General features: G+C 42.4%; 2 protein-coding genes across 7 annotated transcripts in view; one reads left to right on the top strand and one right to left on the bottom strand.

Moving 5' to 3' along the window:
* CREM (cAMP responsive element modulator) overlaps nt 1-11,188 on the bottom strand; it is a 36,013-nt gene extending 24,825 nt beyond the window's left edge. The window contains exons 1-2 of one of the 3 annotated variants that reach the window (XM_035129409.2): nt 10,973-11,188; nt 139-262 (exon numbers count right to left, since the gene is read on the bottom strand). In XM_035129409.2, the coding sequence (XP_034985300.2) occupies nt 139-258 (120 nt within the window). In that variant the 5' untranslated portion in view covers nt 259-262; nt 10,973-11,188. The remainder of the gene's footprint in view (nt 1-138; nt 263-10,972) is intronic. The other 2 variants (XM_035129410.2, XM_035129412.2) reach the window with 2 other exon arrangements.
* A 4,660-nt stretch (nt 11,189-15,848) lies between these two features.
* The window catches only part of CUL2 (cullin 2), a 52,433-nt gene continuing 45,305 nt past the window's right edge, over nt 15,849-22,976 (top strand). For all 4 annotated transcript variants that reach the window (XM_060280886.1, XM_060280887.1, XM_060280885.1 and 1 more), the window contains exons 1-2: nt 15,849-16,000; nt 20,994-21,132. In XM_060280886.1, the coding sequence (XP_060136869.1) occupies nt 21,014-21,132 (119 nt within the window). In that variant the 5' untranslated portion in view covers nt 15,849-16,000; nt 20,994-21,013. The remainder of the gene's footprint in view (nt 16,001-20,993; nt 21,133-22,976) is intronic.

Raw genomic sequence — 22,976 nt, 5'->3', positions numbered from 1 at the left:
GGGCTTTTGAACTGAGAGGTCCAACGTTTTATTGGCTTCCCCAAAGCCCCCAAAGTATGCAGGCAAGTCTTGCATTCTTCTACCTGCCTGCAGTAGCTAACTATATAGGTGTTGGTGTCAGGTTGTATGTCAGATTACCTGTGCTAGAGTAGAGATCTGATTTTGGCCAGATGGAGACTGTATAGAAGCAGCATCACTTTCTGCAACAGAGTCTGCTGCATTGCCATCTTGTTGTGATTCACCTGTTTCCATGGTCATTTGTCTAAAAATGAGAGAAAAATGCACAAGATAGCACATGAAACAATTCATGCCTCTATCACCATTCACTTCATCTCTTCATTTTTGCCTTCATTTTAATATGTGGCTAAATAAAGCATGACATCAGAATATGATACCACGAGAGTTCCAGTGCATTTATCATCAGCTGAAAACCCAAATGAAGGAACACCATCTTTTGATATATGAATGTCCTCCCCATTATTTAAGACAGATTCAGCCAGAATTTCCAATGATCAGGGATAATGGGAGTTTCAGTCCAGTAACATCTGGAGGGCAATAGGGTCACCACTCCTACTTTAAGATCTGAGGACAAGACCTTCCTCCATATGCCATTTTTTTCAGGAAGAAACAACTTCTAGTGATCAGAGTAGGGAATTTCCAGAGGTGGCACAAGAATTGTGAAAAGCTGTCCCCAGGGAGATTTGGTGGGCTGCTTCATACAGCGCCAAGTATTTCTTGTTGGGTTTTTGGTGGATTGGTTGGTTAAGCTGTGAGTTAGTCTCTCTGTTGTTGCTTTTGAATTATTATTATTAAATGTTATTTATTTATTTATTTATTTATTTATAGCTTTTTAGAACCCATGTAGCATATAAATATACGGTAGTTATGATATTTTAAAAGAAGTTGGTGGGACTGTAAAGTTGCCCCCAAATACTGGAAGGGTATGTGGATTGTATTAAGAGTATTGCTGCCTATAAGATTCTGTGATCTCCTTTCAGACTATTATTGAATTGTTTACATCCTACAGAAGAATGGAACTTCAGCTAGAAATACTAGACTCTGGAGCAATTGACACCAATAGACACTTAGCAGAGAAAAGTGATAGATTAGTGAATGTTGTCAGTTTAAAACTATACAAGACCCAGGACAGCAGAATCAGCCCAAGCAGTATGCTACAATAATGTAAGGGCCATGTTTTATTTACTTGAATTGTGTGAGTGTGCCAGGAATCATAGAACCATAGAGGTTTTGGTTCTCTTATAAACTGGGTCCATTTGGATTTTCATAGTATAAAAAGCCATTTCTGTGTGCTCTGGCTTCCGTCACGGTGTTCCGTTGCACCAGAAGTGGGTTAGTTTTGCTGACCACATGACCTGGAAAGCTGTCTGTGGACAAACACCGGCTCCCTTGACCTGAAGCGAGATGAGCACTGCACCCCATAGTCACTTTTGACTGGACTTAACCATCCAATGGTCCTTTACTTTACCTTTTTGCCTAGTATAAATAGATTGGAATTAGATTGAGGCTGCAATCCTAACCTCATTTACCAGGGAATAAGACCCCCCCCCCCAATTTCAACAGGGTTTACACTTGAGTACTGTATACAAGTTTTAGTGGTATATCTCTTGGGCACGGGTGTCAAACACAAGGCCCGGGGGCCAAATCCGGCCCGCCAGACCTCGTCATGTGGCCCGCCGAGCGCCCCAGCCAGCGGGACCCAGCCGACAAAGCGCCGACAAACAGCTGGGGCCTGAGGGGGGGTGGAAAGGCGGCCGGAGCAGCGCTGCGTGGAGCGCCCTGAGCCACAGCAGGAGAAGGCAGCTTGCCAGGTCAGCGCCCAGCAGCGCCGCACGGAGAGTCCCGAGCCTCTGCGACGCAGCAGTGCTCTGTAGCACTTTGAATCCTCCTCCTCCTGCCACGGCTCGGTGCTTGGAAACAGCTGCTGCTGCTGCTGCTGCTGAAGCACAGACAAAGCCCCCAGCAGTGCCGCGTGGAGGAGGATTCAAAGTGCTACAGAGCACTGCTGTGTCCCAGAGGCTCGGCACTCTTCGTACGGTGCTGCCAGGCACCGACCCGGCAAGCCGCCTCCTCCTCCTCTTGCCTCACCTCCTCCTCCTCCTGCCGCGGCTCAGCCTCATGAACGTGAGCTCTGCAGCGGCTCAGGCTCATGAACGTGCAACTCTGAGGCTTTACGCACTTCTCCTAAAACGGACACCCGCTGCCTCACGCTGCACGGGAAATGCTTTTTGCCCCTGGGTCCCTTCGCGCTCTTTTCTGGCGCTAAATCAAGGCGGCGACCCCCCCTTTCTTTCTTCCTCTCTCTCGTTCTTATTCTTTCTTTCCCTCTCCTTCCTTCCTTCTTTATGTCTTCTCTCCGTCTTTCTTTTTCTTTCCTTCTTTATTCCCTTCCTTCTTTCCTACTCTTCTTTCTCTCCCCTCTTTCCTTCCTCTTTCCCTCCTGCTCCCTCTTTTCTTCCTTCCTTCCGTCCTTCCCATCTTTCTTCCTCTCCCTCATTCTTATTCTTTCTTTCCCTCTCTACTTCCTTCCTTCTTTCTCCCTTTCTGTCTTCTCTCCCTCTTTCTTTTTCTTTCCTTCTTTATTCCCTCCCTTCTTTCCTACTCTTCTTTCTCTCCCCTCTTTTCTTCCTTCCTCCCTCCCCTCCCCTCCCTCTCCCTCTCCTCAGAAACATAGGATGCTGCTTTATACTTCTGGTCCATAAACCCTGGAGCCAGGAGAGCAGCTCCAGTGAGTCAACCTCAGCCAGTCCCTTTGGTGAAGGGTGGTGGCTCACTGGCAGAACATCTGTCCTGCATGCAGAAGGACCCCAGCATCTCCAGGTACCAGTAGCTCTGCAAAGCTCCTGCATGAAACCCTAGCGAGCCTCCACCACCCAGTGCAGTTACCAAAAATCATTTTTCAATAAATTGTACAATAATTGTACATTTGAATATCTACTTGCCATTATTCTGACTATGTTTCTGCTTTCAGAGCTAGCTATTACTTACATTATTACAAAAAACAGTAATAATTGAATGCAGTGACAATAATTCATGATAATAAAGAGTGGACACATAGTCCTACAGATACAACCGGCCCTTTGAGGGTGACCAAACTGCTGATGCGGCCCCCGATGAATTTGAGTTTGACACCCCTGCTCTTGGGCTTGATTGCTGTCCCAATAGCAGGCCTGTTAATTGGTTTTCTGAACCATCACCCAAGCCCTAAGACTTTGGTTGTAAAAAGAGACTGCTAAAAAAATAAAAATTGATTGGACCAGTTTAGCTTTGCATAGCTTAAAAGTTAGCCAAGTAGGAACCAACTGGTAGAGAACTTTATTCTCCATCCAATGGCTGGAAGTGGTGTCCTCAAGACCTTTGTTGTGTTAAAGAGAACAAAAAAGAGAACAAAAAGGAACAGTAGCCTTGAAACTGGATTTGAAAGAGGCACAGAGGCTTGATTACTCTCTGGGAGAAAGCAAATCTATGTACTTCCAAGAAATCTGAGGAGGAACAGGATCTGTTGTTGTTTAGTCGTTTAGTCGTGTCCGACTCTTCGTGACCCCATGGACCATAGCACGCCAGGCACTCCTGTCTTGCACTGCCTCCCGCAATTTGGTCAAACTCATGTTCGTAGCTTCGAGAACACTGTCCAACCATCTTGTCCTCTGTCGTCCCCTTCTCCTAGTGCCCTCAATCTTTCCCAACATCAGGGTCTTTTCCAAGGATTCTTCTCTTCTCATGAGGTGGCCAAAGTATTGGAGCCTCAGCTTCACGATCTGTCCTTCCAGGGAGCACTCAGGGCTGATTTCCTTAAGAATGGATAGGTTTGATCTTCTTGCAGTCCATGGGACTCTCAAGAGTCTCCTCCAGCACCATAATTCAAAAGCATCAATTCTTCGGCGATCAGCCTTCTTTATGGTCCAGCTCTCACTTCCATACATCACTACTGGGAAAACCATAGCTTTAACTATACGGACCTTTGTCGGCAAGGTGATGTCTCTGCTTTTTAAGATACCTGGAACAGGATCTATTGAAGTGTTAATGCAGTGAATTTTCCATCACAAGTTTGTGCAGAGTATCTGTGTAAAGAAGACTTATATCACATTAGCATTGCAAGTCTCCAATTACCTTCATTCTAAGAAAAGAAAACCCAAGGTTTTTGCTGGGAGCCCTGAAACTTCTCACTACTTAAGAGACTGGAGTGCATGTAACATATTATGTTTTGGTTTGCATCTTATACATTGGGTTATGTGAAATGGCAGATGTTACAATATATAAGATCTTACTTTTAAAATAGCATGATTTTCTTCTTTTTGTGTTTAAGAAAACAAGTTAGAAGAGATAAAATTAATTAAAAAAGATGAGTCCTTGCACTGTTACAGACAAGAAGCTCACAATAACCACAAGTTTGTTCAAGTACCAAAAGGTATGTCCAGATAGGTGAAAAGATCACATCCATTCATGGTTACATGAAGTGTCTTGGGAAAGAGGCAGAGAACTTTCCCTCCATGACAAACGTATGCTCAGGACCAGCTTGACTGCATAGACAACCGAACTGGTACTTTTGGGTGAGAAAATGTTTTTGGAAATGCCAACGAGGAAATGAAAGGGTGCCCCATGATTTCGTGGAACATCATAGCAGATGCTGGGACACAAGTTGTAGCTGAATGTGCCACGTTGGTCTGAAACAATTTTCCGGTACACACACACACACACACAGAGGTTTTCCTTGCAGAAACTTTTGTTAAATTTATTGGTTTTAAAATAGTCTAAGGCCAATAGCTTTATGTATCACTTAGGATATGGTTACCAGATTTTTCAATGAATCCGGGCACACTTTTTTTTTTTTTGAAGCTGAGTAGCAACAGGGAGTCAGTAGTGGAGATGGTGAGGCAAAAGACCCTGGGCCCAAGCACACATGCATATTGTATAAAGATGCCAAGCCCCTTCGCACACTGTGAAACATAAATGCGTAGAGGTTTTTTTAAAAAAACTGGGCAACGGCCCGCCGCCCGCCCATGACCCCTGAGCCTTCCCCAATCTCCTTCCCTCTTTGTTTTGACAGATCAGAGGAGGGTCAGGAGTCATGGGCAGGCTAAAGCTACCACTGCCACGTTTCCCGGGGACAGATTTGCAAATCTGGGGACTGTCCCTGGGAACCGGGGACATCTGGTAACCCTAACTTCGGAGAAAGGAAAGCATTCTATTAAACAGTTGGCACTGGGGTGAAGCGACTAGTGTGTAATAACTTGGTTAGAAGTCATTCAGCCTTTGTTTCTCCTAAATCAAGGTCTTTGTCTGTAGACTAGTAAATTCTGCATGCCAATCTTTTGAGAAAAATATTTTAAAGGAACTGTAGTTGTTTTTACACCTGTAACATTGGCTTGTAGAATTAGCTTAGGATACATGAAGCTAATTATTATGGGTGGTATCAGATATTAAGTCACTCAAAGCAGACTCATTGAAATCAATAGTTATTAATGTCATTAATTTCAGTGGACATCATGACTTATATATTTAAAAGCATTTATATACCACTTTATATTTTTTAAATCTCTTAAGCAGTGCGTGATAACCATATGATACCACATGTCTGCAAAAAGTCTCATAGTGTAATGCACCATATAATTCTCCTTATCCCAAAGGAAACTAGGTTATCACAGTGACCCCAAAACATGTGTATATCTGTGGAATGTGAATTATATAGAGATGCAGCTGCCACTGTGATGGTGGCAGTCTTGGCTATCTGGCACCTGTAGCTATATGATATAAAGCAGGCATCCCCAAACTGCAGCCCTCCAGATGTTTTGGCCTACAACTCCCATGATCCCTAGCTAACAGGACCAGTGGTCAGGGAAGATGGGAACTGTAGTCCAAAACATCAGTAGGGCCGAAGTTTGGGGATGCCTGATATAAAGGGTTATAGAATCAAAGAGTTGTAGACTTCGAAGGGACCCTAAGAGTTATCTAATCCGATCCCTGGCAATGCAGGAATTGCAGCTAAAAATCCGACAGATGGCCCTCCAACCTGTTTAAAAACCTCCAATGAAGGTGTCTACCACCTTCCAAGGTAGTCTGTTCCACTGTCAAACAGCTCTTGCAATCAAAGTTCTTCCTAATGTTTAGTCAGAATCTCCTTTCTCATAATTAGCATCCTTTGGTTTGAGTCCTACCCTCTGGAGCAGCAGAAAAACAAGATTGCTTGAGATAACCCTTAAGATATTTGAAATTATTTCACTTCTGTCTTCTTTTTGCCAGGTTAACATACCCAACTACCTCAGCAATTACTCATAAGGCTTGGTTTCCAGACCCTTGATCATCTTGGTTGCCCTCTTCTGCACGTTCCAGTTTGTGAATATCCTCTGTGGTGCCCAGAACTGGATGCAGCACTCCAGGTAGGGTCTGACCAGGTAGAATAGAGTGGTACTATCACTTCCCTTGTTTTGGACCATAAACTTATGTTGATAGTCTAGAATTGCATTAGCCTTTTTGCTGCTACATCTCACTTGTTAAGCTTGTGGTCTTAAGCTCATTAAGACCCCCAGATCCTTTTCACATGTACTGCTGTCAAGGCAGGTGTCCCCCATCCTGTATTTGTGCAGTTGGTTCTTCCTCACTAAGTGTAGAACATTATATTTGTCCGTACCAAAAATCATTTTGTTAGTTTTCCAATCTGCCCAGTTCTCTAATCTGCAAAATTCATCTTGAATCTTTATTCTATCTTCTGCGATATTAGCTACCACTCCCAGTTTGGTGTCATCTGTAAATCTGATAAGCATCATCTCTATTACTTTATCTGTCATTTATAAATGTGTTGTACAACACCAGTACGTGGATAGATCCCTGCGGCATATTACATTTAATTGGCTCCCACAAAAAAAAACATGCCTGCCCGAGTATTTTTTTTAAAAAAGTTTGACATAAAACTTTGTTGCTAGTCAAATTGACAGCAGTAGATTGAATAAAGAAAAGCCTTCTTTCTAAATGTTAAGATCGTTATGCGCTTTGTTGTTCCTCAGGTTATCTGATCCACTAATATATGAAACACATTCTACATATTTGCAGTGCAGAAACATATTTTACAACAACTAATTATACAATGGCTACCTTATGTTAATTCTTGCATGCTGTTTTTTGCCACATTTGCTCATTATGATTTTTTTAAAGGACTTCTTCCTTCTCCAGACCACTCTCCCTCTTAGTGAACCTTGTAGTGAAGTTATGTTCCATTTGTGATGTCATAACTAACTACCATAGCAACCAATACTCACAATGTTACAGTACACAAGGTTCACTAGAATATTGAACAGAAGTGCAGAAGAGAAGCTTTTGTTCAATCACACGCAAGAGATTTTATAAGTATTATGGAACACACTCACCCAGTGAAGAATGGGGGGGAGCACCTTAGCTAAAGCTCTGAATTAAAGATTTGACAAGAGTTTTGAAGACATAATTGCGATGCAAGGAAGACTGTGTGATCCAAGGTACCTATGCCACAATGTTCAACTCAATTTTTGGAGACTTCATACTCCACAACAGTGGTTTTCAAACTTTTGTCAGCAAGTATTTTCCATACATCAGGTAAACAATACGCATTCACTTGCCAGAGAATTTCTGTCCGTGGCCAAAGATTCCGGGATAGGTTTGTTGTAGGGCACATGCCCATTGATTTGACATGTTTAGGAGGCCTGTTACCCCATGTGAACTGAGAGTGCACCTCCAACACTCCCCAGCACAAATATAGAAGGGTTTTAACACAAAGAAGAGCCTCAAACTTTGGAAACAAACCTTTATTTGGGGAGGGACACCCGCCTGGATTCAAGAAAATACATCCTACAACAAATCTACATAGCTTTGCACTTTATAGAATATATTCTCAGGAAAAAACACACAGAGAATCTTATTTCACATGCTAGAAACAAGAGTGGATCCAAATGTTTAATAATGAAAGTAGCTGAATAATTGAATAAAAAAAATGCAGCATTATGCTGATAATGTCTTAAAAGTACACTTTCAAAATTTTACGTTATTCAAAGTTATAGGATTATTTATTTATTTTTTGCAAAGCCTTGTTATACTGTTACCATTAATTATTTGCAGTTAACAGTTTATGGATCTAGTTTATAAATCTTGAAGCTGGGTATTTTTTTCATGTTTGTGTGCAAGAGAAATCTATTTCTCTCCATTTTTCATTGTGGCTACAAAGACTTTGAAATCTTGCATTTCATAATTTAATACTTCAACACGTGATGACATAAAAAAAAAATGTGCTGCTTCTCTGTACGTGATGGAGCTGTATCCTGGTCCAGGAAATGTCAAAGTATGAAGAAAAAAATGCTAAACATAGCTTCATATACTATACAGGCTGAAAATTCCTCACTAGTGACTTTGACTGAAAAAAGCATGAATCTCACATTTAGCTGAAAACAAGTCCTTTTCAGGTTACTATAGTTAATACAGCATCATTTTTAGGTTATTATTTACAGAAGAACATATTAAACAGCAGTTGTTTCCTTTAACATTCCACGTTCAAAAAAGCCAAAAAAAGCCATACCCATAATCCGGGTACAATGGAGGTATAAGGTGCACTAAACAGCTACGTTTCTTGTTACAATACATACATAAACATGTTCTAGAGGGGAAACCCAAACCCCATTATACGACAACATGGTGCAGTGCAATGATTCTTGTACTTATGTGTTCCCAAACACCATTTGCTTACTGTTACATGGAACCAAGGACTATTACATAGCTATATCATCTCTGTCCCACCAATAACATAAAGGGATGATCAACCTGATCACTACTGGAATTAAATGCCCATTAAGAAACTCACTAATATGGTATGTAAAACTAACCTTTCTCCTGTACCTTCCTTCCTCTGCTTCCCTTTTGTTTAGACTTTTAGATTTTAAAATTAGTGCAGGGCTTGAGCTATTATTTTGATGTACTACCGGTAGTTCGTTTAAACACTAGAAATAACGGCAAAAAGACTATTCCTTGAAAGTTGTGAAACTTTCACTTCTGTTTCCTGTTTTTGTGTATAAGATTGCTTTCACTGGACCAGATACTGTCTCACTTGCTCCGTTATTCTGTAAAGGGTATTTCTTGGGGGGGGGAGATGAAGAGAGAAGCACTGCCTTTACTAGTTATTTTACTCCATTTAAGCAGTATTTAAAAAGACACCACCCTGCAACAAATAAATTTGATATTTTTATCAACATAATTGAAAGTCAAAGTTATTGAAGACATCCAGGGTCTGCATGAAGGCTTTCCATATACAGTCTGAAGGGAGATTATGTATGCCTTGTTTGTTTGTAATATTACCCCTCATACAGTCCCTTTCTTTCTAATTGAAGCCTAGTGTTTTCTATTTCAAGATAAACAAAAACTGGTGGCTCCTTTGACAACTTCCTTCAGCCTTGCTGGAGATGGTGCCTTTGTTCCTAACATTTTCTCTACAATCTGTGGCAGGAGGTGCATGGAAGACAGATAAAACAGTCAAATCAAGCCTAGGCATGTTTACTCAAAAGGAAGCCCCACTGTGTTCAATGAAGAGCCAATTATTTCATACTAGCAGCCAAAAAGCTTTACAAGGCTTGACCTATGAAACATTTATAGGGGGGGGGGCTGCATTGGGTTACATCACACCAATCAGCTAAAAATACACTTTAATGTTTTGTAAACTATCCTATTTCCTTCCATACACAGAACGTATTCTCTTTCTTTTGCTATCAGCAAATATTGTATTTCCCGGGCTTGTCCTGTTAAAATTTAAACTGTAATATGCTTTACAATCTGTGTCCTCATGCTTACCAAGAGTGTGACAGATCATTGCTAGGTCCTTTCTTGCCTTCAAACTGAGGCTATAACATAACTTGATCAAGGCCAGATCAGACAGTGAGACCATAACATGGTGTCTTCTGAATGATGTGTTTGCTTATTAGAGGCCACTGGGTCACAATGGAACTCTCCTTGCTTTATTTTCAAATACTGTAATGTGATAAGCCCAAACCTATCACTAAGGGGAGGCCTCCCCGTAACTCTGCTTTCTTTTCTCCATGTGAGTTCTGACTCCCTAATGTGTTGCTTCCTCTTTCAGATCTCGCTTAATTTACGGTAACCCCTTTCTTTCTATTAAACTCCTCACCCTACCCTCAGCAGCAGCATAGTTACCAAAGAGGAAATCTCTTGATAAAGATGGAAACACCAGAGGAGAAAAAGCACAAACTCAGGATTAAGGCTGCAATCCTTTTGAGGAGGTTTGTTTTAACTCAGCAGGGCTTACTCCTGCATGAACATGTTGAAGACTATGCCTTTAGGAAGGAAATACAGAAAGCTGCCTTCCGAGTCAGGACCATTGGCCTATCTAGCTCAGTATTGTCTGCACTGACCGGCAGCGGGTTCAAACGGGATTTCTCTCCCAGCCCTACCTGAACAGGATCGCGCTGTATTTTTAGTATTACTGTGTTCAGTGCTTTTATTCTATAAAAAAAAGTTTAGGGGTACTCTCATTTTCCTACTCGTATTGAAATACTGCCCCTCAATGAGGCCAAACTTAGATTCACAAAATGTCTAGGGGTATGCGTCCCCCTAGAAAAAAAAACGCTGACTGTTTCCTGAAACCTGCCACGGTGCGTGGGACGGCGGCCACTCTGCACATGCGCAGAGGGGGGCAGCACGGCCTGTCTCTGGGTGTCACAACGAAGCCGCGTTGATTTCGGCCTTCGCGTGTGAGGGAGAAAGCAGCCAGTCTTTGACTCAGCCTCCCTCAAGCGCCGCTGATGCTCCCCACCCCTCCGCTCCGCTTCTCCCGGTCTTCGCCGTCCCGCCCAGCTCCCTCCGAGCTCCCTGTCAGAGCTCGCCCCGCCGCCCCAACCGCCTTCCACTCCTCAAAAACCAGGCCGCCCCTCCGAAGGGCCCGGCCGCCTTGCGCGCTCTCGCCTTGTCCCCGCCCCCTCCTGCGACTCACCCGAGTACGTGGCGCCCCCGTCACAGGGGAAAGTAGGTCGGGGAGGAGGGATTGGGCCGGGCGAGGCCGCGCGTCGCCCCCACGTCAGCGCTGATGCCGCTGCGCCGTCACCGCGGGTGGGGGGGGGGGTTGCTCAGGAAATGGCGACCATCGTCGCGCCTTAGCCTCGCTCACCTGAGCCGGCGGGCGAAAGGAGGGGGGGCAAAGAGAGAAAGAGGGAGAGGAGTGGGGGAAGCGGAGGGCGGGGCCACGGCCAGCGAGGCCCGCCCTCGCCCCCCCCTCCCCACCGGCCAACGCCCATTGGCTACTTAGGCGGCCTAACGGCTGGAACTCGCGCCAACCGCCGAGGCGACGCTTCGGCCCCCTGATTGGTTAATTGGGAACGGCAGGGGGGGTGGAAATAGAGCGACGGTGATTGCGGTGTTTTTCGTGGGTGTAACACTCCCCCCCCCAGATCGCAAGATGCAAAATGAAGGTTGGTGTGTTAAGATAGAGGCCCCGAGGCGACCAGCATCCTGAAGCCAACCGGGTTTTGAAAGTCCCTCCAGTAGAACCTAGGCACAAAAGCACTCTTTTCTCTTGGAAGTTTCCAGCGACTGGTATTCAGAAGCAGTAACAGCCTCCAGCTGGATGCGGAACACAGCTTTCTTGGCTAGCAGCCACTGATACTAGTAATTACCTGTTTCTTTGTTAAACCGGGTAAGAAAGGGATAGCCGGCATACTTCATAGCTGGACTTGCTCAAGGTTTTACAACCTATTTCCTATGCTTATAATTTTGCTGCCAAGGATGAGATTTTTAAACTGTTCAACCCACATACTTGGGTGCCTGGAATGATAAATTACAATTAATATAGCATCTTCAAGGCAGTTAGCTCTGTTGGTTGCAGTGTGGTACTGATAATCCCACGGTCTTGGGTTCAAACTGCCATGGGTGGGTTCATATTCCTGCATATTCCCAGATGATCTTCAGGGTCCCCTTCTATGATTTCTACCAATTAAAACCCATCCCCCCCAAACACTGTTCACATGTACTTCGGGTAGTCTCCCCAAGATCACTGAACTGTAGCAGTGCCATACATAATTGAGAGTACACCATGAGACCAGGAATGCACACCATCAATTTATATTTTAATGTGCAGTTTTATTTTCCTATTGCATCAGTTCTTCAATAAGACAAGCTATGTAAACTTTACTGAGATTGAGTTACTGCCTTATATTAAGTCAGAACATTGGTCTATCTAGCCCAGTACTGTTAGCAGTGACTGGCAGTGGCTCCCCAGGGTTTCAGGCAGGGGCCTTTCCTAGTCCTACCTAGGTACAAACAGAACCTTCTGCATGCAAGGCATATTATTAATTCCCCCACCTTTTCCCTGATTGACTTCAAGTGGACTTGCATGTAAAAATGAGAACTGCTAAAAACATAGAAAAAAAAATCACTTATAACAATTAAAATTGTTAGAAGTAAAACTATATACATACATAAAATCTGTTTACTGTATCCATATATGGATACATATATGAAACCATACAAATAATTACAATAAAAGAGCACAGCACCAGCCCTTTCATTAAAAGCAATCGGTTCCCAAAAGCTTGTTGGAACAAAAAAGTTTTCACCTGCCTGAAGGACAATAAGTAGGGGGCCAGTCTAGCTTCTTTAGGGAGAGCATTCCAAAATCTGGGAGCAGTGACCAAGATATGCATATGCTCTATCACTGAGGTAGGGTTTCCCTGGGTTTGGAAGCAAATGCATTACAATAGGATTTCCTGGATGTTCTTTATACAAATTAGTGGAGCAAAAGCAATTCAGATTGGGCTATTACTGTGCTCCTTTTCATAAAGCTTGGCCTTGGGAGTAGGTTGTTGGCAGAATTCTGTAAGGCATTTGAGATTGCAAACTACATCATTTGCCACCAAATGCTGTTTGTTTAGAGTTTTGCAAGGATGCTGGTGTTCTTCAACCCTGTCATAATTTTTCCCCACTTGATAATGTTTCGTCAAGTTACCTTTCACTTCCACAGAAAATACACGAGAGTTGACCTGCTTATTTTATAAAAGAGCCTACAGGGTTTTTTTTTACTCCATAGAATTTACCTGTGCCTTTTCCCCCTAAAAAAATGTTTAGGGGTAATCTCATTTTGACTCAAGAAAATCACCAGGAAAGGAAATGAAGCCGCCATCAGAGGTGCTAACAACAAAACTGACCACTCATCGTGCTAGATTCCAACTCCTACTTCACATTTTAAATGTTCGCTTCCGTCTGAGACTCGGGAAACACCGAGACAGGAAATGAGGCCGCCATCAGCGTAGCAACAGAACTGATGATTCACCGTGCTATTCAATAGAACTGACGATTCACAGTGCTAGAGTAGAAACTAATTTTTTTTTTTTAGTTTCTTCTCCCGTTAGATTTACAAAATGTTTAGGGGTATGCGTACCCCTGCGCCCCCGAAAAAACCACTGGAATTTACTAATCACATTGGTAGCCATAACTGTTCCCTGTTATTGTACCATGTAAGATAATGCATTTCTTATGATAACTCTGCACAAATTCAGAATCGCTTTTATTTACTGTACACATTTTTATATCATTCATGTATCTCTTCTTTGTTATTGTAAATGTTTTCACTGGCTTGTACTTTAATAATAATAGGGTAATAATAAACTATGGTAAGGGGGAAAACTCTGCACAATTTCTGATACCTGGCTGCATGAGGTGCTAGTTTTACTTGATTTAGGTTCTCTAATTCAAACATAGCAAACCTGACAAAATTTCTAGAGAGGTATCCTAATCTGTTGCAACAAAAGCAAGGAGTTTGTGGCACCTTAAAGTCAAATTTATTATGGTATACTGTACTGTATATGCTTTCATAGACTACAGTACACTTAATCAGATGTATGAAGTATCCTGTCAAAATACTCTCCTCAGTTATTAAAGACACCCTACATTAGAGAAAAATAATTTATCTTCACTAATATCAGAACTTTATATTTGGCTGAATAGTGAAAGACATGAGGATTCTGCAGTCTGCCAACTTTAAAATTGCACAGGATTGGGTGCCCTCTAGGTGGCCACTGCTGCTTTTTCAGATTCAAGACAGTGGTGAGCCTTGGAAGTATAACTGGAACCTATTCAGTGCTTACAGTATTTTGCATGGGATTGCAAAGTTAAAATGTTAGAGCAGCTTTATCTTCATGCAAAGGGATACAGCTGGCCTGGATGTATAGTCTACTAAAATCAATCTTAAATCATCAACCCCAAATTTCACTAATGGTTGAAATTTCATTTCAAACTAATCAACTTGTAAACCAACTTCTAACAACAAAAACACAGGTTTTGTTGAGTTTTCAGAGGGGATTCCACAGCTGAGGAGAAGCAGACCACAGTGACAATCCACCCACCAGTTTCATTGTAGTAGTAGATACCTCAACTAACACAAAAAAACAGGAGGAAGGAAACTGGGATTTGGGGGAAATGACTCAGCCCTAGCAAAACCTGTTCTATGGTATTCCACAACACAGATTTCCTATTGGCCACTGTGGAAACAGAATGCTGGAGGAGATGGGGTTTGGCTTGATCTAGCAGGGTTCATGTATGCAATAAACAATAGTGATTGCATCTGAGCATATGCAAAGCACATCACTCTTCACCAAACTGTGAAGCCCAGCCTTCTCACCAGGCATCAGGATACTGGATTTCTATGAAGTCTTGGGCCCAGACTTCTATGAAGTCTTGGGCTCAGTGGTTAAACCACTGAGCCTAGGGCTTGCTGATCAGAAGGTCGGCGGTTCAAATCCCTGTGACGGGGTGAGCTCCCGTTGCTTGGTCCCAGCTCCTGCCAACCTAGCAGTTCGAAAGCACATCAAAATGCAAGTAGATAAATAGGAACCGCTATAGCAGGAAGGTAAACGGCGTTTCCATGTGCTGCTCTGGTTTGCCAGAAGCGGCTGTCATGCTGGCCACATGACCTGGAAGCTGTACCCTCGGCCAATAATGCGAGATGAGCACGCAACCCCAGAGTCGGTCACGACTGGACCTAATGGTCAGGGGTCCCTTTACCTTTACTTTCAGCTGATAACTCATAGCTGTCAAGTTTTCCCTTTTCTCACGAGGAAGCCTATTCAGCATAAGGGAATTTCCCTTAAAAAAGAGAGAAATTGACAGCTATTGCTGATATATCACTCGCACACATAGATGCCTATTTCTATAATTGCTGTGCGGTTTCGTGTTTTGTTTTTTTACAATCAAACGGGATATACATAATTTTAAAAATGTATTTTTTCTCTTTCACCATACCCCATCTTGCATTTGCTGGCTTGAGGACTAGCGACAACATAGAAACGCCTACTTTGCTAAAACATTCCCTTTCCCGCGGGGTCATTATTTTATTTTTGCACGTCCTAACTCGCTCCACGCAAGAGCGCGGCAGGCTGCCCCGCAAAAGAGCACGTAATCACGCACGGCCAAATTAGGAAGCGCGCGCATACAAGAGACGGGAGCGGCGCACGCGCAGCCCAACCTCTCCTTTTAGTGTGCGGTAAAGGAAGCCGCGTTATTTATTTCGTTGAGGGAACGGAAGTGGCGAGGAAGCTTGGGCTTTCGCGCTTTCCGTAGTTCGGGCGATACCAACTGCCTCCGCGATTCCGAGGGAGAGGAGAAAAAAGGGGGAAATACGAAGGCGCGGTTATGAACGGCCTGCCTCCTTGGCCGAACGCGAAACCTTGATGGGGGGAGCCTGACGCGCCGAAAAGCCGGGAGAAGCGGCCTTCGCGTGCGCCTCGGAGGCGGCCGCGGGAAAAGGGAGAGGTGAATGGGCGCGCCCTCCCCTCCCACAACCTGTCCGCGCTGAGCTACTGGGAGGCCAGTGGGCGGGGCTCAACGGGCAGCCGTGGCGGCTGGGTAATGGCAGCCCTGTGAGGAGGATCCACGGGCAGCGGAGGGGCAGGAGACGCAGCCTGCGCAGGAGACGCGCCGTGTGGGGAGGGGGCGGGGAGGCGACACTGACCCAGGCCTCTCCTGTTGCCAGGTAACGGCGGGGGAGCGGGGCCGCCCTCTTTCTTCGCTTCTTTTTCCTCCGCCTCCCCCCACCCCCCTCGCCTATTTCCCTTGTGGGTCAGGCGCCCCTTATGTTCCGCCTCGTCCCCGGCTTTCTTCTGCTTTTCTTTTTTGCCCTCTTTCCCCCATGTCTAGAGAATGGGCCATAGGATCTCACTGCCGGTATGTGTCACGCTGCTGCGATCCGTCCCCGTTTGCTGTCCTTTACCCTGAGCTCCGATCTCATGGATGTTTGCGGGCGTGTTCAGAAACTCCGGGTCGGATCCAGACTTGTGCCGTGCTTTGCATTGCTTTCCATGGGGCTTAAGCCCCTTGGCTCGTTCAGGGCTGCGCTGCTAGTCTCCGTTTCCTGGGAGCAATTCCTCCTCATTGGAGTCATCAGGGCTAACCTCTGAGTAGACACGGTTAAGGATTGCGCTGCTAGTTTGGATCATAACCTTACCCGTCAAGTGGGTGGGATCAAAGAACACCTGAATAAGACTGTGCTCAAGGAAGCACTGGAGGGCACAACTGCAGGCCTTTTGTTCCCATTTTGGAAATGGCAAGTCAGTCACAAACAAAGAAGTGTGTAGATGAATGGCAAAATGCAAGGAGGGTTAATGTTGTTTTAGTTGTGTTTCCGGTTTTGCTTTGCATGAGTAATACTGCTGGATTTTAAAACCAGGTACTAAGAGTGAAGGTGATGGTTCTAAGAATTCTGATAATGAAAAATCCGGCTTGCATGCAGTAGCACCATTGAAAATTTATGTATCACTTTTTTCCATTATCGCCTCAGCAATACAAGACAGTTTTATTAAATCCACTGGGAGTTTGGGCATCCAAAATGTATCCTTTGAAATGCCACCAACTGTTTGGCCCATAAAATTAAATTTATCTGCAACAGTTTTGAAGAACTACCTCTCACAAAGCCATAGCCTTAAAAACAACTTCTCCACAAAAAAGTATCATTGACAATACACTGTCCTGGCATTTATCCTATTGGAAAAAAATCCTCCTACACAAGAGTGTGAAAGATTAACAATGAACATCATACTGTATTCCTGTTGTGGATTACATTGCAAATAAGGAGATAGGTAGTTGACACTGCCTTGACAGAAGTCAATAGTCTTCTTTCATTGCTTCCTGCTCTCTCCAGACCTCTCCCAAATGATTTGTGAGGGATGAATTAAAATAGTCAGTGTTGGACTGCATGTTAGTGAATGCAAGAATTATATCTCTTGCACTTTTTCTACAGCATTGTAAAATACAAATATCATGCTGTGTCATGCAGTAAACCAGGGATACATTTTATGCACATTTAACTTGTATGCAATCAGCTTTACATACTTGGCAAAAAATAAATTAAAAATTGGAAAGGGAATGGGTTTCGGGGGGGAAGGACTTTGGCAAACCCACTTGCCATTAAACCCACTGTGCTCTGACTATACATGATTTTGACTTTATATGCTATCACCAGAATTTAACCACTACATAAGTTGAGAGTCACCTGTATATATGTATTGTGTTCCATTTTAGCATATAAACCTTTTCCTTTTGGGGTTTAATCCTATGTTTTGTTTATAAATCCATTCACACACCACCAAATTCACCATTCACTTAATGTATCCCATCAAGATGACTTCATCAGTGGACATGGCAGACTACCTACCAGGAAGGATTTTTTCTTTAGCAGGTATCAATTTCCCAAGGCTCGGGCAAAGTTAAGATGTGGAGAGATGTACTGTAATGTGTATACCTCAGTAATGAAGTACTACCACAATGTCGTCGTATTCTGTAGCATCTTAGGACCACTTCACTTTGATAGGGACTCAAAAACCTTCTCCATGGTGGATCCCCTATTTTTGATATTATTATTATTATTTGCTTTTACACAGATATTATTACTATTATTTGCTTTTACACAGGGCATTTGTGCTAAGATTTGGCTACTGGGTAGTTGTTTTGATTTATCAACTGACCCATTTATGCTATTACAATGGTACCTTGGGTTACAAATGCTTCAGGTTACAAACGCTTCAGGTTACAAACTCCGCTAACCCAGAAATAGTACGTCAGGTTAAGAACTTTGCTTCAGGATGAGAACAGAAATCATGCTCCAGCGGCGCGGCGGCAGCAGGAGGCCCCATTAACTAAAGTGGTGCTTCAGGTTAAGAACGGACCTCCGGAACGAATTAAGTTCTTAACCAGAGGTACCAGTGTACATATTGAATATTTTTGCAGTTATCTTTTATCTCTGAGCTCACTTGCTAATGAGGGCTAAAACATGCTTAGATGAATACTTTCCCTTGGATTGACTGAAACAAAACTCATGCCCACATTTCCCTTAATGCACAGTTGTTATCTCCATTAGGGAAAATGTCATTTTGACATCTGATATGGTGTTAGTCATGGGTTTGGTGTTTTTGTTTTTTAAAAAAAGGACTGGACAGAAATTCATGGAGGATAGAGCCATTAACTGCTATTAGCCATAATAGAGACAATGAAAATTATGTATTTAGAGCTTGTATACTTTTTAATATCAGGTGATGGGGCAGCCAATATGCAAAAACACTTATCACTATCATGCTGTACATGGGAGTTATGGGGAAGAATCTAGCAGGCCTCCAGACGCTTGTCTGATGAGTTCAGTCCTTGAGAACATCGTTTTCATATATTGTGTCTACCTTCCCCCAAGTTTTGTAGACTTCAGAATTAAGCAATTTTAGTTCCAACTAATCTTAAGACATCTTTTAGATTTATCAAGAAAGACCAGTCTAAATTTCTTGTGTGTGAAGTATGCCTGGATAAGATAGGTATGCAGGTATAAGTTGGTGTTAACAGAATTGCCTGAAGGTAAAATGTTGTAATTGATTCATAAAGAAGATACTATAGGTAATTGAAACTCTATAAATTATGCACCTTAAAGAGCTGTGTTAGGTTTGTTCATATAAACAGTTTTTTTACTTATTGACATACCTCCCATAGTAAATTAACCAATTTCCATCTTTCCGAAAAGTAATAGCAATTGATTCACCGCTGTGGAACTGTCAACAGTTTTATTCTGCTTCTGTTTCTATTCAACTTCCGAGTGTTTGCCCCTTGTTTTCCATTGTTTATTCTCTTCTTTCATTGTATTCTGGAAATATTGATACATGTTTGCTTTGAGTAAGGAAGCATACAGTGTGCTGTGTTTTAAAATGGTGATTTTGCTTATTTCTACAGAACAGCAAAAATAGCACTTTTAGAATAGCCAGCATTATCAGCTACATTTGGGTTCATTGGTCTGCTCAGATAACTTGAAGTAATGTTGGCATTGCTGTTATGAGTGAACAAATACAAACTTATTGAGGAATGTTGAATATCCCAATCCACTTGGAAATTGCTGGGAGTCTAGGTGTTAAATAGTCATTTCATGTGTTCTACAAATAAAGCCACATACACAACTCATATTTTAATAATGGCAGTATTTCTAGTGTGACAGATGCACTTTTTTGGAGCGCTAAGTTCTCTGAAGTGTGCCTCATTATCAAAAAACCAAAGTGCTGTGCCCAAGTCCAGAAACTTTCAGCTGCTTCACAACTTTTCTGTGGACCTGAATGGATTTTGTGAACTAGAGTTTGAGAATCTCTGCTCTAGCCCTCAGTGAGCCCAGGGCTAGTACAGTTATTAACTGCAGTTTAGAGATTGGGATATGGGTATATATCCTCCCCCCCCCATCCTCTCGTCAGCTGGATATCCTTGCCCTGCCGTAACCACACTTAAAGGTCAGTTTGGCACCAATGTTGACTCGGTGGATTATTTCAAATTGTGGTTCTGATTCTGTTTTGGAAGCAGACTGTTATTAGCAGTAAGCAGCAAACTATAGTTACTAGTGACCAGGAAGTGGTGGAGGGAGTCTGCTTGCATGAGAGGGAGGAGGGGTTGTATAAGCAGTAAGTTCCTGGTGGCAGAAGAGCTGATGTGTTGACCTGAACCAGTATGCTTTGTAGAGAGTCTTGGATTCAGTGCTTGGGAGTCTTAAGTGTACATTTCAGTATGGTTTGTGTCTAAATTCAGATTTAATTTAAAATCTATATAACATAAAATGCACACACACACACCAGATCTGATATATATATATATATATATACTTTTAAGAAATAAGTAAATGATCTATTTTGGACATTAATACAGTGATTAGGATTGTCCCAAAATCACCCAGTGACCCATGACTGAGTGAGGGATTTGAACCTTGGTCTCTCCAGTCCTCCTCCAATACACTTTACTGTTTAGCTACACTGACTCCTTTAAAATTAATTTTCTACAATTGAAGGGCAAGCTATGTTTGGGCAACTCAAATTTTCTGTTTCTTTGCTACTTAAATACAGTACAGCACCATTGGCCTCCCTATTGGCTTCCTGTTGGAACAACAAAATCATTCATTGTTACGGGATTGCATTTGCTATTGCAATAAACACCAAAAAGGAAACAGTTTGGTTACTTTTTCTAGGCTCTGTGCTACTCTGTGTACTTTTCCTAGAAACCTCTCTAGGTCTGATGCATGTAATTGACCCCCATCTACTCAGGCTTTTTCTGCGAATCACGCTGTTTGTTCTGTGATTCATTCTTACCCGCAATATTTGTAGTATACATGGCAACAGTGAGGACCACAGAATATTGCACTTTGTTAGAGAAGTAATACAGAGCAACATTTCTGTAGCAAAGATTTCCAAGAGAAATCAGCCTGAGTAATAGAGCAGATCGATTTTTAATGTTTGGGGGAAGCTTTTAATGTTTTATTGTGTTTTTAGTATTCTGTTGGGAGCCGGCCAGAGTGGCTGGGGCAACCCAGTCAGATGGGCGGCATACAAATAATACAATCATCTACATCATCATCATCCTCTAACCAATATAAGGTTTAAAGCAAAAGAGTTGAGCAATAAAGTAATATTTTGTGGCTAACATTAGTTTGAAACTAATCATCTGGATTTTTCTCTTTTTTGCAGATCAATACTAACGCCCCACAATGTCCTTGAAACCACGAGTAGTTGATTTTGATGAAACATGGAACAAGCTGCTTACAACAATTAAAGCTGTTGTTATGTTGGATTATGTGGAAAGATCAACATGGAATGACCGCTTTTCGTATCCTTTTAATAGAAGCTGGCCTCTGATTGCATGTGATTATGTGTCTTGCAGATATTTGTTTGGCGTGACCTTGCATAATTTTGCACCCAGCATAATGCCGGCTGGAATAAAATGTCTTCTATGACCCCCATTTTTTACTACTACTGAGAAAATGATGGCTTAATTGTAAAAAAAAGTTGTCAGAAATGTTGCATACAGTGAACTGGGGAAAATCTGAATTGATCACTTCCTAAGAACTGTTGCTATGGATGAATGATAATGATGGTCTAATTACATTGAGTTTAGTACATGACTTTTTGGTATCTATTCTGAATGCAAGATGTGGCTTTTTTATTCACTTAGAGCAGACAAATTGACATCCCTAATAAATATGCCAACAGTCCGACTGGCAACTAGCCTCATATGAACTATTGTTTAGCTTTACTGCAGTTCTACCAGGGTTAGAATTCTAACTGTTGCTTTGATTGATTGTGACAGTGGATAGCTTGATGTTTGGTTTGCTCTGGAAGAAAGGATAACCATCCTTTGTATTATTGGTATCACTGACTGCCTTTTTCCAGAGAATCGTTCAACAAAAGACCTTTTTGAAGGATTGTCAGTGTATTTGCAATTAATTATTTGCATAAGCTGGATGTAACCCATCTATATATGCAAATTGTGAATGTTTACGTTTGCAAGATAAAACACACACTGCTGAAGGAACTAGTAAAGCCTCAAGCCAGATGGGATCTGTCAGTAGCTATTTCCTTTATGTCTCAGTAGCAGAGTGATTGTTCTCATCAGCATATACAAAACTGGACACTTGGTCTATCTGTATAGTCTGCACTGACTGGCAGTAGCTCTCCAGGGTTTCAGACAGGATTCTTTCCTAGCCCTTACTTGGAAATGCCAGGAATCAAAGCTATATTTTGCTGGATGCATGACCAATTATCTTTTGGAATATGTAGTATAGGGGATGGAAACAACCTTCTTTTCTTACAGAAACAACCTGCCTACCTATGATGTTGATATTGCATCCTGGTAAACTTAGAACATCATGATCCATTAGTAGAGGGGAATCTATTGTACCTTACAGGTGGGTGCAAACAAGTTGTCCTATGTAGGCAGTTGCTGTTCCTTTGCTCGTATGATGCCCAAATGTGTTGATGTTCACAGCAGGTTTTAATTCAGTTTTTCGATAGTGTGTACCTTCCTTGAGACTGAAAGCAGAGTAAATATGCTCAGGATACTGTGCTCCAGTATAATAGCAAGTCCTCTTGTAAAGAGCAATGGAGATCACATGCTACTTTTATTTAAAGCATTGACTCACTTTCAGCTACCTTTTGACCTTCAGATCTGTTCAGCCTGAACCCCTGCAGGAACAAGATATTTCTGGCACTGTGCTTCCCTTGCAGCATAACTTAAGCATGTTACTAGAAGTAATTTACTGTTTTATAACTTCATTCTAGAAAGTTAGTTTTGCTTTTTAAAGTAAGTCATTTCCAAGTTTCCATTGAATGGTTCAGGCTGGTGGAAATGGATTTTTTATGTGGGAGGGAGCCTTTTTAACACAGTTCTGTCATTCTGTCTTTACTCCATTTTTCACCCTAGTAAATGACTCTTGTTTCTTTATGCCCCTGCTCTCACTTCTTGGCATTGGTTGTTCTTGAAATTGGTGGATAGGCTTTCAACAAGATCTTATTGCATTATTTCCAATGTGTTACAATAATACCAGTGGTTACCAAAATAACATTCCGTGCCCTGGAAACCTGTGTGTTGCTTTAGGAAGGTAGACCCCAGTAATCCATAAACTGCATTATAGTTCTGGATCTAAACACAGAAATCTAAATATAGGAAGAACA

This window comes from Zootoca vivipara, chromosome 12 (genome assembly GCF_963506605.1).
Source record: "Zootoca vivipara chromosome 12, rZooViv1.1, whole genome shotgun sequence".
Taxonomy (NCBI): Eukaryota; Metazoa; Chordata; class Lepidosauria; order Squamata; family Lacertidae; genus Zootoca; species Zootoca vivipara.
Note: the sequence above shows the minus strand (reverse complement) of the source record. Positions and strands in the feature narration are given on the sequence as shown.